Genomic DNA, 17161 nt, shown 5'->3' with positions numbered 1-17161 from the left:
CTTCGCGAAGAGGCCAATTTTGAAGGAAAGCAGAGCGGCTGGACGCTTCTGAGTATCGATGGGGTCTTAGTTCGCATAAATCGTTACCGTCCACTCAAAGGGTCATCTTTCATTCCTCTACCTAAATCCATCCTACACAAACATGCCGTCGTCAACGTGAAGAATAACGACGATCTTTGTTTCGTATGGTCGATCCTGTGCAAGTACGTGCAAGGTCGTCATCGTAATCGTATAGATAAGAGATACGACGCCCTATTAAACAAGTATAATTTTGGTTCCCTTAACTTTCCAACACCTTTGAGTGATGTCTGCAAATTCGAAAAAATGAACGACGGGGTATCTGTAAACGTTTACTCGGTAGATGAAAACGAAAACATCATTCCGATCAAGGTTTGTTCTGCTGAAAATTATGACCATTTCGATCTTTTGTTGCTAGTCGAAGGTGATCGTCGTCATTTCTGTTTCATTTCCGATTTCGAAAGGCTGATACGATCCCAGCTGACGAAACACGAGCATGGAATTAAGATTTGTAAAAGGTGTTTCACCTACTACAAAACTGATAAAGATTGTGCAAGAAAAATGACAGATCATCTCGAAAGATGCAGCAGTAATCCTCCTGCAAGAGTAGTTCTCCCCGAAGTGCAGGAAGACGGCTCTCAACCCGTATTGCAATTCAAGAATTACCATCATGTGTTTCCAGTTCCTATAGTATGTTATGCCGATTTTGAATGTATCTTAAAACCGATCGCAAAGTGCTATCCTAACCCCCAAAGTTCATACACCGTTTCTACGGAGCAGCACATCCCCATGAGCTATTGTGTGTATTTCGTAGTTCATCCTTCCACGCCGGAGGCCGTTCGAAACGTGATTCCAACAGACCCTATCCTCTACAGGGGAAAAGAGGCGTCCTGTTCGTTTATGCAACTCCTCCATGACGTAGCTGCTCGTGTTGGTGAAGTCCTAAAAGTGTACAAAGTAATGAAATTTTCCGAAGAAGACAGATATTCCTTCGACTCAGCCACAAAGTGTCAGATGTGTAATGCGAAATTCACCCCTGAGGTCCAACCGGTGAGAGACCACTGTCACATCACAGGAAACTACCGCGCAGCACTATGCTCCATATGCAACCTGAAAAGGGTTAGTCGGACCTTCATCCCCGTTTTCATACATAACAGTTCAAACTATGATTCTCATTTCATCGTCAGAGAACTAGGCTATGACGAAAAACAAATCACTGTGATCCCGAACTCTACCGAAAAATACATCTCCTTTTCGAAGAGAATCAACGACCGTATTTCCGTTCGCTTTATCGACACCTACCGATTCATGGCCTCCAGCCTAGATTACCTTGTAAAAACCATACCTACCGATAAATTCAACCATACCAAAAGGTTTTTCAACGAATCGGATATGCCCCTTGTTACCAGAAAAGGAGTCTACCCATACGAGTACACCACCTCTTGGGAAACCCTAGAAGAGACCTCTCTTCCTCCGATAGAGGAATTCTACAGCAGTCTCACGGGATCGGGTATATCCGAAGATGACTATGAACATGCGATAAAAGTATGGGACCATTTCAAAATAAACACACTAGGTCAATATAGCGATCTTTACCTGAAATGCGACGTGCTGCTCCTGTCGGACGTTTTCGAAAATTTCAGATCCCTTTGCCTTAGGGAATATAGTCTAGACTGTGCGCATTACTTCACCCTACCTGGTTTCTCGTTCGATGCGATGTTGTTCAAAACGAATATCCAACTTGAACTGATCACAGATTACGACATCTACATGTTCTTTGAAAAAGGTATCCGCGGTGGTATTTCGGTTTGTGTTAAAAAACATGGGGAAGCAAATAACCCCTACATCCCAGATGGATATAATCCCCATCAACCGCCCAAATACCTCATCTACCTTGACGCCAACAACTTATACGGCTGGGCCTTGAGCCAATGTCTTCCGTACAAGGATATACGGTGGGTAACGACTGAAGAAAAAGATTCTGTGATGGCAAATTTCATGGCCATACCAGACGCTGGTCCAACCGGATATATACTCGAAGTAGATGTCGAATATCCCTCACACCTCCACAATGCGCACAGTGACTTTCCCTTTCTGCCTACGAACGAAACTCCTCCTATCTCTAATTACCCCAAACTCATCCCATCGTTACGGAACAAGTCGAAATATATCTGTCACTTCTCCACCCTAAAACAGGCGATTAGAAACGGACTTCGGGTTACCAAAGTTCACAAAATGTTGCAGTTCGCACAGTCCGCATGGTTGAAGGGCTACATTGAGCTCAACACGCTGAATCGCCAAACAGCTCGAAACGAATTTGAAAAAGACCTCTTTAAACTGATGAACAATGCAGTTTTCGGAAAATGTATGGAGAACGTCAGAAAGAGGGTCAACATTGAATTGGTTTCCTCTGAAAAAAGGCTGATGAAGCTCATCAGTAAACCTACCTTTCAGGATAGGATCATATATAATGAAACTCTATGCGCCGTTCAGTGCGCTAAGGAAAAGATATATTTCGACAAACCTATATACGTGGGCCTGTCCGTGCTCGAGTTGAGCAAGACTCTTATGTATGACTTTCACTATGATGTTATGAAAAAAAAGTACGGATCGAAAATATCTCTACTGTACATGGATACGGACAGTTTTTTCTACGAAGTGAAAACTGACGACTTTTACCAAGACCTACAAGAAAGTACGTTCGCAGATTACTTCGACACGTCCGACTACCCGGTAGCTCATCCCTGTCACTCGCTGAAGAATAAGAAAGTGATAGGAAAATTCAAGGATGAGTGCAGCGGAATACCGATCCGAGAGTTCATCGGCTTGAGAGCAAAACTATATACGTTCAAAACTGGTCCTGGAAAAATTATCAAAAAAGCTAAAGGAATAAAAAAGAATGTAGTTAAAAACGAAATTGAATTTGAAGATTACAAAAAGTGTTTGCTCGACAGTAATACTGTTGTGTACAGGACGATGAAGATGTTTAGATCTAAAAAACACATAATCGAAACTATCCAACAGAACAAATTGGCTCTAAGTTATTTTGACGATAAACGTGTCGCTATAGACAGACTAAATACTCTGCCGTGGGGCCATGTCAGTATCCCGCTGGAATTGAATCAAGTATTTAACGATAGGACCGAGACGACCACATCGGAGGATGTGGAGTAATTCGTGGCTAACATGGTATACATATTAAAACATGGTCTGGAAGTGGGGTTGGAAGGCCAGCTTCTGGAGGTTGGCGGCGGGGGTCCAACAGGATCGCCGTCGCTGGAAGCCCCAGGAGACGCTGGAAACCCTCACGGAAGGGCAGCACATGAAGAGCCACTAGCACGCGCGGAGACGATGCTATACCATAGTGTGTTCCATACCGTTTTTGTGAGAGGGAGAGGTTTTTAGTAGGTCCCTGTGTCCGCAGGATACCCCACATACCCCACACCCTACTGAACATCTGGTTGCAGATTAAAAAATATATATAAAAAAGGAAAACAGGTATTTTAACGTTACGTTATACATATTAAAACAAAAAAAAATTAAAAAAAAAAAAAATAAAAAAAAAAAAAAAAGATAAAAAAATTCGAGTGTTTTATAGTAGGCCTCTCGGGGAGAGATTTCACTCATGTAAAAAAAAAAATCTCAACGCGCCGCTGTTGCTACCTCCAGGGTGGTGTGGAAACGCAACAATCGTTTTTACTTATTTGTGTAAAAACAATAAGTGAGAAATGAACCCGTGAACTACGGATGAAAGGCCGAGACAATAAAAACTACAACAGCGAGCGACTGAAAGCTATGATCTTCCGTTCCACAGTAATCAAGCGAGAAATAACGTTATCACATCCTGTTTTTTTTAAAATTATCGGTCACGCGCATTCCGTAAACACTCACACATATACCGTTTCTAAGAATTGATACATCGTTTCCCCTCGTACAGTTACATCCCGTTATATTATTCAAAGACTACTAGTCATATCATTTATACTCCAGCATTGTGTTTGTATTTTTAAATAATTGTTAAAAGGTGTAGTTAAATATTTTCTAAAAGTGACTGATTGGAACTGGATTTTATTAAACATCATCATCATCATCTTAATAAGACAAATGTTTTAAATATTTTTCTCTTTGAAAAACATAAGTGTAGAAGGTCTGTAAGCACTAATGATATTCTCACCTAAATTTTAGTTCAAACGTTATTTAAAACCTCCTTAGATAAGAAGGTATCTCACGTCTCGAAGAGGCAGTAGAGACGACATTCACTAATCTATATATGCACGGAAAGACTATAACGATGATAAATTTGGACGATAACACCGACATTGTTGAAGAATCTTGGATAGAATCCGTGGAAAAGATCATAGAGACGGCACTGACAAAATTCATCAACAACGGCAGCGGGTGGGTAATGAGTAAAAAAATAATTTATAAAGATTTAAACATTATTCGTTACCGTCCGCTGCACGGGGCCTCTAGCACATTCATTGATACACCGAAAAACTTGTAAGAAGAGAGGCAATAATTAATGTAAAAAATCCGCATGATGAAAAATGTTTCCTATGGTCTGTGTTAGCATACTTACATGACCAACCAGGGCGTAACTATCGTCAGAGTTGGTATACAAAGTGCGAACATGAAATTAACACGACCGGGACATCATATCCAGTAAAAGTAAAAGACATTGGTCGCTTCGAGGTGTTGAACCCACAATAAGCATCAATGTCTACGGCTATGAGGAAGATAACGATCGCGTGTATCCGGTACGTGTTACCGAAAACCGCGATCGTACCCATTGCATACACCTATTGCTGCTTGCAGGGACGAGAGATACATTCTACTATTGCCTTATAAATACCAAATCAAGTAAAAATGGACTATCTCGTCTCCTTTCAGGTCTTACGAACCATCGGTGTAGCAACCAATATTGGAAAGAGAGGCAATAGTTAATGTAAAAAAAATCCGCATGATGAAAAATGTTTCCTATGGTTCGTACTAGCATACCTGCATGACCAACCAGGTCGTAACTAACGTCAGAGTTGGTATGCACGCTTTGAACATGAAATTACCATGAACGGGATATCATATCCAGTAAAGGTAAAAGACATTGATCGCTTCGAGGTGTTGAACCCCACAATAAGCATCAATGTCTACGGCTATGAGGAAGATAACGATCGCGTGTACCCGGTACGTGTTACCGAAAACCGCGATCGTACCCACTGCATACACCTATTGCTGCTTGCAGGGGAGACGAGAGATAAATTTCACTACTGCCTTATAAGTACTAAACCAGGTAAAAATGGTCTATCTCATATCCTTTCAGGTCTTACAAAACATCGCGGTACCAGTCAATATTGCCCTTACTGTTTGCACCGTTTCAGTTCATCAGACCCACTTGTCGCTACACAAAACCTAAACCCAACATTTGTTCGAGTGTAAGCGACACGGTGCACAAAGGATAAGAGTACCCGATCCTGCTAAAGAGAAGGAATGCGTGATGAAGTTCAGGGACTACTCGTCCACGCTACGCGTTCCGTATACGGGGTATGCAGACTTTGAATCATTTGTACATCCGATGGACACTGCCACCCCTAAACCCAACACTAGTTTACATTCCTGAATAATGTGCAATTCATTATCCAGTAATTGCGATGACGGTGGTTGGTCATCATTGTTGTCATCGTCGTCGGTGTTGGGATTGAAATCGGTCGCGGACCCATCGGATTCTGCAACCTCTTGTTGATGATAGTGAGATGGTGATGACGGTGGAGGCGGTGCATCAAAACGAGCGGCTAAAATAATTGGAAAATAAAATGGAAAATAAAATTTATACAAAGAGTTGACTTTATAACCGCGATTAAATAATCGTTTGCAATTTATTTTATTTTCCAATTATTTTTTATCTGATTGCAACTTCCGCTGATAAGTTATATAAAATTTAATTTATTTAATAATTATTTCTTTAAATTTAGTTTATTTTCATAATTTTATTTATTGTTATGTGCAATAATTATTTCTTTATTATGAAATGCATTCCGTCTCTCTCTTGATGATAATAATTATATTTATTTGTTTTAAGAAGTTTTATCAAAACCGCATAAATGTTATCGCTCACACTGCAGTTAAAATTGTATTTAGATAAAATTAATTGGTAACTGCGTACTTGTTATCGCTAACACTGCAATTAAAAACAGTACATAAACTAAATTGATAAGATTGCAGTTTACTTAATATTTCTTTTTTTGTATAAAATTAATTGGTAACCGCGTACTTGTTATCGCTGACACTGCAATTAAAAAACAGTACATAAACTAAATTGATAAGATTGCAGTTTACTTTTTGTATATATATATATATATATAAGTTTCATTCTGCATTCAACGTTCCAAATGTCATCATTACATATTGAGAGTGTGTTCACAATGACATCTTATACAGTTCAACATGAGATTGATGAATTAATGATCGCTTTTCGGGACCTTATGGAAATAAAGGACCGAATACTCAGAAATATATATGACCACTCGAGGGTCGAACACGCGGCGACTGATTTATCAAATGCTATATTGAGGGCAAGAAGACGGGCAATGCTTTTAGCCGCTCGTTTTTATGCACCGCCTCCACCGTCATCACCATCTCACCATCATCAACAAGAGGTTGCAGAATCCGATGGGTCCGCGACCGATTTCAATCCCAACACCGACGACGATGACAACAATGATGACCAACCACCGTCATCGCAATTACTGGATAATGAATTGCACATTATTCAGGAATGTAAACTAGTGTTGGGTTTAGGGGTGGCAGTGTCCATCGGATGTACAAATGATTCAAAGTCTGCATACCCCGTATACGGAACGCGTAGCGTGGACGAGTAGTCCCTGAACTTCATCACGCATTCCTTCTCTTTAGCAGGATCGGGTACTCTTATCCTTTGTGCACCGTGTCGCTTACACTCGAACAAATGTTGGGTTTAGGTTTTGTGTAGCGACAAGTGGGTCTGATGAACTGAAACGGTGCAAACAGTAAGGGCAATATTGACTGGTACCGCGATGTTTTGTAAGACCTGAAAGGATATGAGATAGACCATTTTTACCTGGTTTAGTACTTATAAGGCAGTAGTGAAATTTATCTCTCGTCTCCCCTGCAAGCAGCAATAGGTGTATGCAGTGGGTACGATCGCGGTTTTCGGTAACACGTACCGGGTACACGCGATCGTTATCTTCCTCATAGCCGTAGACATTGATGCTTATTGTGGGGTTCAACACCTCGAAGCGATCAATGTCTTTTACCTTTACTGGATATGATATCCCGTTCATGGTAATTTCATGTTCAAAGCGTGCATACCAACTCTGACGTTAGTTACGACCTGGTTGGTCATGCAGGTATGCTAGTACGAACCATAGGAAACATTTTTCATCATGCGGATTTTTTTTACATTAACTATTGCCTCTCTTTCCAATATTGGTTGCTACACCGATGGTTCGTAAGACCTGAAAGGAGACGAGATAGTCCATTTTTACTTGATTTGGTATTTATAAGGCAATAGTAGAATGTATCTCTCGTCCCTGCAAGCAGCAATAGGTGTATGCAATGGGTACGATCGCGGTTTTCGGTAACACGTACCGGATACACGCGATCGTTATCTTCCTCATAGCCGTAGACATTGATGCTTATTGTAGGGTTCAACACCTCGAAGCGATCAATGTCTTTACCTTTACTGGATATGATATCCCGTTCATGTTAATTTCATGTTCAAAGCGTGCATACCAACTCTAACGATAGTTACGCCCTGGTTGGTCATGCAGGTATGCTAGTACGGACCATAGGAAACATTTTTCATCATGAGGATTTTTTTTACATTAACTATTGCCTCTCTTTCCAATATTGGCTGCTACACCGATGGTTCGTAAGACCTGAAAGGAGACGAGATACTCCATTTTTACTTGATTTGGTATTTATAAGGCAATAGTAGAATGTATCTCTCGTCCCTGCAAGCAGCAATAGGTGTATGCAGTGGGTACGATCGCGGTTTTCGGTAACACGTACCGGGTACATACGATCGTTATCTTCCTCATAGCCGTAGACATTGATGCTTATTGTGGGTTCAACACCTCGAAGCGACCAATGTCTTTTACTTTTACTGGATATGATGTCCCGGTCGTGTTAATTTCATGTTCGCACTTTGTATACCAACTCTGACGATAGTTACGCCCTGGTTGGTCATGTAAGTATGCTAACACAGACCATAGGAAACATTTTTCATCATGCGGATTTTTTACATTAATTATTGCCTCTCTTCTTACAAGTTTTTCGGTGTATCAATGAATGTGCTAGAGGCCCCGTGCAGCGGACGGTAACGAATAATGTTTAAATCTTTATAAATTATTTTTTTACTCATTACCCACCCGCTGCCGTTGTTGATGAATTTTGTCAGTGCCGTCTCTATGATCTTTTCCACGGATTCTATCCAAGATTCTTCAACAATGTCGGTGTTATCGTCCAAATTTATCATCGTTATAGTCTTTCCGTGCATATATAGATTAGTGAATGTCGTCTCTACTGCCTCTTCGAGACGTGAGATACCTTCTTATCTAAGGAGGTTTTAAATAACGTTTGAACTAAAATTTAGGTGAGAATATCATTAGTGCTTACAGACCTTCTACACTTATGTTTTTCAAAGAGAAAAATATTTAAAACATTTGTCTTATTAAGATGATGATGATGATGTTTAATAAAATCCAGTTCCAATCAGTCACTTTTAGAAAATATTTAACTACACCTTTTAACAATTATTTAAAAATACAAACACAATGCTGGAGTATAAATGATATGACTAGTAGTCTTTGAATAATATAACGGGATGTAACTGTACGAGGGGAAACGATGTATCAATTCTTAGAAACGGTATATGTGTGAGTGTTTACGGAATGCGCGTGACCGATAATTTTAAAAAAAACAGGATGTGATAACGTTATTTCTCGCTTGATTACTGTGGAACGGAAGATCATAGCTTTCAGTCGCTCGCTGTTGTAGTTTTTATTGTCTCGGCCTTTCATCCGTAGTTCACGGGTTCATTTCTCACTTATTGTTTTTACACAAATAAGTAAAAACGATTGTTGCGTTTCCACACCACCCTGGAGGTAGCAACAGCGGCGCGTTGAGATTTTTTTTTTTACATGAGTGAAATCTCTCCCCGAGAGGCCTACTATAAAACACTCGAATTTTTTTATCTTTTTTTTTTTTTTTTATTTTTTTTTTTTTTTAATTTTTTTTTGTTTTAATATGTATAACGTAACGTTAAAATACCTGTTTTCCTTTTTTATATATATTTTTTAATCTGCAACCAGATGTTCAGTAGGGTGTGGGGTATGTGGGGTATCCTGCGGACACAGGGACCTACTAAAAACCTCTCCCTCTCACAAAAACGGTATGGAACACACTATGGTATAGCATCGTCTCCGCGCGTGCTAGTGGCTCTTCATGTGCTGCCCTTCCGTGAGGGTTTCCAGCGTCTCCTGGGGCTTCCAGCGACGGCGATCCTGTTGGACCCCCGCCGCCAACCTCCAGAAGCTGGCCTTCCAACCCCACTTCCAGACCATGTTTTAATATGTATACCATGTTAGCCACGAATTACTCCACATCCTCCGATGTGGTCGTCTCGGTCCTATCGTTAAATACTTGATTCAATTCCAGCGGGATACTGACATGGCCCCACGGCAGAGTATTTAGTCTGTCTATAGCGACACGTTTATCGTCAAAATAACTTAGAGCCAATTTGTTCTGTTGGATAGTTTCGATTATGTGTTTTTTAGATCTAAACATCTTCATCGTCCTGTACACAACAGTATTACTGTCGAGCAAACACTTTTTGTAATCTTCAAATTCAATTTCGTTTTTAACTACATTCTTTTTTATTCCTTTAGCTTTTTTGATAATTTTTCCAGGACCAGTTTTGAACGTATATAGTTTTGCTCTCAAGCCGATGAACTCTCGGATCGGTATTCCGCTGCACTCATCCTTGAATTTTCCTATCACTTTCTTATTCTTCAGCGAGTGACAGGGATGAGCTACCGGGTAGTCGGACGTGTCGAAGTAATCTGCGAACGTACTTTCTTGTAGGTCTTGGTAAAAGTCGTCAGTTTTCACTTCGTAGAAAAAACTGTCCGTATCCATGTACAGTAGAGATATTTTCGATCCGTACTTTTTTTTCATAACATCATAGTGAAAGTCATACATAAGAGTCTTGCTCAACTCGAGCACGGACAGGCCCACGTATATAGGTTTGTCGAAATATATCTTTTCCTTAGCGCACTGAACGGCGCATAGAGTTTCATTATATATGATCCTATCCTGAAAGGTAGGTTTACTGATGAGCTTCATCAGCCTTTTTTCAGAGGAAACCAATTCAATGTTGACCCTCTTTCTGACGTTCTCCATACATTTTCCGAAAACTGCATTGTTCATCAGTTTAAAGAGGTCTTTTTCAAATTCGTTTCGAGCTGTTTGGCGATTCAGCGTGTTGAGCTCAATGTAGCCCTTCAACCATGCGGACTGTGCGAACTGCAACATTTTGTGTACTTTGGTAACCCGAAGTCCGTTTCTAATCGCCTGTTTTAGGGTGGAGAAGTGGCAGATATATTTCGACTTGTTCCGTAACGATGGGATGAGTTTGGGGTAATTAGAGATAGGAGGAGTTTCGTTCGTAGGCAGAAAGGGAAAGTCACTGTGCGCATTGTGGAGGTGTGAGGGATATTCGACATCTACTTCGAGTATATATCCGGTTGGACCATCGTCTGGTATGGCCATGAAATTTGCCATCACAGAATCTTTTTCTTCAGTCGTTACCCACCGTATATCCTTGTACGGAAGACATTGGCTCAAGGCCCAGCCGTATAACTTGTTGGCGTCAAGGTAGATGAGGTATTTGGGCGGTTGATGGGGATTATATCCATCTGGGATGTAGGGGTTATTTGCTTCCCCATGTTTTTTAACACAAACCGAAATACCACCGCGGATACCTTTTTCAAAGAACATGTAGATGTCGTAATCTGTGATCAGTTCAAGTTGGATATTCGTTTTGAACAACATCGCATCGAACGAGAAACCAGGTAGGGTGAAGTAATGCGCACAGTCTAGACTATATTCCCTAAGGCAAAGGGATCTGAAATTTTCGAAAACGTCCGACAGGAGCAGCACGTCGCATTTCAGGTAAAGATCGCTATATTGACCTAGTGTGTTTATTTTGAAATGGTCCCATACTTTTATCGCATGTTCATAGTCATCTTCGGATATACCCGATCCCGTGAGACTGCTGTAGAATTCCTCTATCGGAGGAAGAGAGGTCTCTTCTAGGGTTTCCCAAGAGGTGGTGTACTCGTATGGGTAGACTCCTTTTCTGGTAACAAGGGGCATATCCGTTTCGTTGAAAACCCTTTTGGTATGGTTGAATTTATCGGTAGGTATGGTTTTTACAAGGTAATCTAGGCTGGAGGCCATGAATCGGTAGGTGTCGATAAAGCGAACGGAAATACGGTCGTTGATTCTCTTCAAAAAGGAGATGTATTTTTCGGTAGAGTTCGGGATCACAGTGATTTGTTTTTCGTCATAGCCTAGTTCTCTGACGATGAAATGAGAATCATAGTTTGAACTGTTATGTATGAAAACGGGGATGAAGGTCCGACTAACCCTTTTCAGGTTGCATATGGAGCATAGTGCTGCGCGGTAGTTTCCTGTGATGTGACAGTGGTCTCTCACCGGTTGGACCTCAGGGGTGAATTTCGCATTACACATCTGACACTTTGTGGCTGAGTCGAAGGAATATCTGTCTTCTTCGGAAAATTTCATTACTTTGTACACTTTTAGGACTTCACCAACACGAGCAGCTACGTCATGGAGGAGTTGCATAAACGAACAGGACGCCTCTTTTCCCCTGTAGAGGATAGGGTCTGTTGGAATCACGTTTCGAACGGCCTCCGGCGTGGAAGGATGAACTACGAAATACACACAATAGCTCATGGGGATGTGCTGCTCCGTAGAAACGGTGTATGAACTTTGGGGGTTAGGATAGCACTTTGCGATCGGTTTTAAGATACATTCAAAATCGGCATAACATACTATAGGAACTGGAAACACATGATGGTAATTCTTGAATTGCAATACGGGTTGAGAGCCGTCTTCCTGCACTTCGGGGAGAACTACTCTTGCAGGAGGATTACTGCTGCATCTTTCGAGATGATCTGCCATTTTTCTTGCACAATCTTTATCAGTTTTGTAGTAGGTGAAACACCTTTTACAAATCTTAATTCCATGCTCGTGTTTCGTCAGCTGGGATCGTATCAGCCTTTCGAAATCGGAAATGAAACAGAAATGACGACGATCACCTTCGACTAGCAACAAAAGATCGAAATGGTCATAATTTTCAGCAGAACAAACCTTGATCGGAATGATGTTTTCGTTTTCATCTACCGAGTAAACGTTTACAGATACCCCGTCGTTCATTTTTTCGAATTTGCAGACATCACTCAAAGGTGTTGGAAAGTTAAGGGAACCAAAATTATACTTGTTTAATAGGGCGTCGTATCTCTTATCTATACGATTACGATGACGACCTTGCACGTACTTGCACAGGATCGACCATACGAAACAAAGATCGTCGTTATTCTTCACGTTGACGACGGCATGTTTGTGTAGGATGGATTTAGGTAGAGGAATGAAAGATGACCCTTTGAGTGGACGGTAACGATTTATGCGAACTAAGACCCCATCGATACTCAGAAGCGTCCAGCCGCTCTGCTTTCCTTCAAAATTGGCCTCTTCGCGAAGCAATGACTCGAACGCGGCTTCTATCGAGTGTTCGATATCGTTCACGTTGATGACCGCAAAGTTTTTTGTTTTGAAGCAAATGTCTCTATACTCATCGATCATTGGCTTTTCGTACGACAGCTCGATTAAGATGTTGTATTTTATAGATCCATAGCGATCAACCGTTTCGGTCAGCATCGTTCCGATTTCAAGCTTCATAGAATTTAAAAGTGGTCCGATGTCCTTGTTTGTTTGATTGTCATTCTTGTAGTAATATGTGACCAGGTTGCAATTGAATGCATTTTCAACAAGGATGAACCGGCCAACTTGATCGATCGCAGAGAGTCTGATCTTCTTGTAACGGTTTACTCCAGACATGTTCCTGCAACAAAAACAGCAACAATCACGAATTAGATTGTGGTCGAATATGAGCCTATATATATATCGGGTGAGAATTAATAATGCGAATAATTTTAATAATATTTATGTAGTCTTGTATACTTACATTAGGTTTATCGTAGTCGGTCTAATTGCTGTATTAAGCTAACAATTATGTTGTTGTAGGCGTAGATCAAACCAAACTCGGGTAACTTACAATTTGACTGTTTAAGTAAATCTAAGGCTGTTTATCCGAATATAAGCACTAGTACGACTTACTCTCACGAAATCCAATGCAGGACTGAAGAAATCGGCCAGAGGAGACAGCTTAAGTACCTAGTTGGCGGACTTTAAAGGGAGCAGCTACTTGAGTTTTCATTTTCAACCGGATGTGTGTACACAGTATCGATTCGTAAGAACGAATCGATTACATTTGAAATCGGATCAGAGTTAATCAAACGAGTAAAGTCCATTTGATAATTTAATTTAGTTGTCTTGTATACTTAAGTTTTAACTTAGTCGTAAATTAAACCAAACTCGTGTGAGTTACAGATAAATTTAACTGTTTAAGTAACTCTAATGCTGGTTATCAGAAGATAAAGGCACTAGTACGATTTACACTTAAGAATTCCAATGTAAGCATGAAGAAGTCGTCCAAAGTTGTCATTGTTTTTATGCTCATTTCATATTTGTTTATAATAATTTAGGATGCTTTTACGTTTGTGTTCTGATCTTTAATATTCGAATTATGACTTTCATTTTCATTTTATGATTGATTAAGTTATTTTATGTTCGTTTATATTGAATTCATGTTTTTTTCATGTTAGTTTCATGAACTTTTATGTTCGTTTCGTATACTGTTCAGGTATGGATCATGTTCGTTTATGTGTGTATCACGTTCGATTATGATCCTTTCATGATCTTTTATGTTCATTTTATATTTTATATTCATCGTTTTTATGTACCTTTCATGTTTTTTTTTCTATAACTTAGGTTGTACAGATTTCAATACAATTTGCAATTTAAAAAAAAACATGATTCGTTATATAATCTGAGCGAAGATTATATGCACACATAATGTAATTATATTTACTTTTTTAATTAGATGTTTGTATAATGGAAACAACATTTTAGATTTTGTTTAATTAAATTAATGTTTAATTTTTCAGATATATATCAAAATTTAATTTTAATTATATCTATGTGACATAACATAAAAGAGGTCATTTTTAATAGTTCTCTTTTAATTTTTTAAATTTATTATTCTAATATTTTATTAAATTTATATTTTAAGAGATTTTACTGTTATTATTTCTAATTTCTAAGACACTGACTTATCTTAGGAAGGTTTTAATTAGTGTTTGTACTAAAAGTTAGGAGAGAACATCATTAATGCTTAGAGGCTTTCTACATAAACATATCTTATTAAGAATCAAAACACTTACCTTGTTATTTAATATGATGCTTCTTCTTCTTTGGTTCAATTATATATTCCGTATTGAATCAATATAAACATGAGATACAAGTGAACACAACGAGATACAAGAAGCGTCTGAGTTAAACAGTATTTATAATAACGCATTATATACCTCTTCTTCCCACCACTCACACAATGCCGTCATCTCGACCAATAGAAACACGGCAGTTATTACACGCGCCCAAAGTACCACACCCAAGCCGCGTGAGCTCGAACATGTTTGAACAGGAAAAAACCATTACGTCATCTTGACCAATAGAAACACGACAATTATCACACGCGCACAAAGTACCACACCCAAGCCACGTGATCGATAGCGACGTCTTGACCTCGAACAGGAAAAAACGTTTATTAAAAGCCTGTGCGTTACCTCGTCTATGTGTATCCAGTCACGTATACAACATATTACCACTAATATGATGCAACTCTAATAACATTTGAAATCGGATCAGAGTTAAACGAGTAAAGTCCATTTGATAATTTAATTTAGTTATCTTGTACATTTACTTAAGTTTTAATGTAGTCGTAAATCAAACCAAACTCATCTGAGTTACAGTTAAATTTTACTGTTTAAGTAACTCTAATGCTGGTTATCAGAAGATAAAGGCACTAGTACGATTTACACTTACGAATTCCAATGTAAGCATGAAGAAGTCGTCCAAAGTTGTCATTGTTTTTATGCTCATTTCATATTTGTTTATAATAATTTTCATTTTCATTTTGTTTGACGTTTTTACGTTTGTGTTATGATCTTTAATATTCGAATTATGACTCTTTCATTTTCATTTTATGATTGTTTAAGTTGTTTCATGTTCGTTTATGTTGAATTCATGTTTTTACCATGCAAGTTTCTTTCATGTTCGTTTCGTATTCTGTTCAGGTATGGTTCATGTTCGTTTATGTGTGTATCACGTTCGATTATGTTCCTTTCATGATCTTTTATCTTCATTTTATATTCATCGTTTTTATGTATCTTTCATATATTTTTTTTTTGTTATTCACATGAAGCATGATATAATTTTTATAATAATTTTTTTATTTGTCGCCGAAAAACTTGAAGAGTTATGTAAAGTTGTAATACGATATTATATGTCGGCTTATTGTGCATATCTTAAACAAATAAGAAAAAATACTTTTTCTAGTTTTTGAATAATGATAGATATGGATAATTTATATTTTAATTATACTGAATGTATCACTTTGCACGCTTAATATTAACACTGACTAATTAAGTTAGGATGATCCGATATAAACGATATTAGGTGTGGAAAATTGCGCGCGTAAATTAACATCGACTAAAATACGTTATGCCAATATAACGAATACTTTAGGTTAGGACGATATATCGAATTATAATCGATACGATATAAACGATATGGTTGTGGCATTTTGGGCTCGTAAACTAGTCATACATTTTCAATTTTGTTTAATTAAATAAATATGTTGAATTTTTCAGATATATATCAAAATTTAATTTTAATTATATCTATATGACATAACATAAAAGAGGACATTGTTAATAGTTCTCTTTTAATTTTTAAAATTTATTATTCTACTTTTTTATTAAATTTATATTTTAACAGATTTTACTGTTATTATTTCTAATTTCTAAGACACTGATTTATCTTAGGAAGTTTTTAAATGGTGTTTGAACTAAAAGTTAGGTGAGAACACCATTAAGGCTTTCTACATAAACTTATCTTATTAAGAATCAAAACACTTACCTGATTATTTAATATGATGCTTCTTCTTCTTTGGTTCAAATATATATTCCGAATTGATTCAATATAAACATATACTTCACCAATATTCGGATAAAAATTTTCAAATATATCACCTTCAACAACGTACACTATAAACTCTTCGTCTGCAGTCAAATCCACTTTTGAAATGGTAGTGCACTGTTTGAACTTCACTATTTATACCAGTTGGTAGGATGCGGGGGGTTGACTGTTTTCCTGTTTTATAAGGAAAAGATTAATTTTTTGTTTTAATCGGAGTCGAGCGGATGTGATTGGTGATAAGGATGTCGAAACAAGCGGTTGATAAGCGTTTCCTGTTTATAAGGAAAAAATAGTTGTTAAAACTTGAGCAGATGTGTGTGCAATAGATAAGCAGGTCTAAACATGATTGTGCGGTTATTTTGCGTTTTCATAAGGAAAATAATAACGATTTATATCTACTTGTTCGTTGACGTAATTGTTATAGTTTTTATTAAATTTGTATATTTATATTTTAAAAGGTTTTATTATTTTACCGGGATTCGAACCCGGGACCTCCGGATGAAAGGCTGAAGAAACTCTACCACTCGCGCCACGGAGCTGTCAGTAGCTCAATGTTATAGCCTCGCACGAGGTGCTCACCTCGCCTTGTTATAGCCTCGCACGTGGTGCTCACCTCGCCTCATCTAGCCTCGCACCAGGGTTCACATAACATGATTGTGCAGTTATTTAGCGTTTTTCATAAGGAAAATAATAACGATTTATATCT

At 38.5% G+C, this 17161-nt stretch overlaps 2 protein-coding genes across 2 annotated transcripts in view; one reads left to right on the top strand and one right to left on the bottom strand.

Moving 5' to 3' along the window:
* Positions 1–17161, top strand: part of LOC142330199 (alkaline phosphatase-like) — an 887512-nt gene that overhangs the window by 841668 nt on the left and 28683 nt on the right. The gene's annotated exons all lie outside the window — the stretch shown is intronic.
* Positions 9222–10584, bottom strand: LOC142330354 (uncharacterized). The gene has a single exon (XM_075375581.1). The coding sequence runs from the start codon at positions 10582–10584 to the stop codon at positions 9646–9648; it is 939 nt and encodes a 312-aa protein (XP_075231696.1). The 3' UTR covers positions 9222–9645.

Source organism: Lycorma delicatula, chromosome 9 (assembly GCF_047948215.1).
Source record: "Lycorma delicatula isolate Av1 chromosome 9, ASM4794821v1, whole genome shotgun sequence".
Classification (NCBI taxonomy): Eukaryota; Metazoa; Arthropoda; class Insecta; order Hemiptera; family Fulgoridae; genus Lycorma; species Lycorma delicatula.
Note: the sequence above shows the minus strand (reverse complement) of the source record. Positions and strands in the feature narration are given on the sequence as shown.

What these genes read in the sequence shown, in the direction of transcription:
- LOC142330354 (XM_075375581.1), bottom strand. Translation starts at nt 10,584, where the DNA reads ATGTTGCAGTTCGCACAGTCCGCATGGTTGAAGGGCTACATTGAGCTC.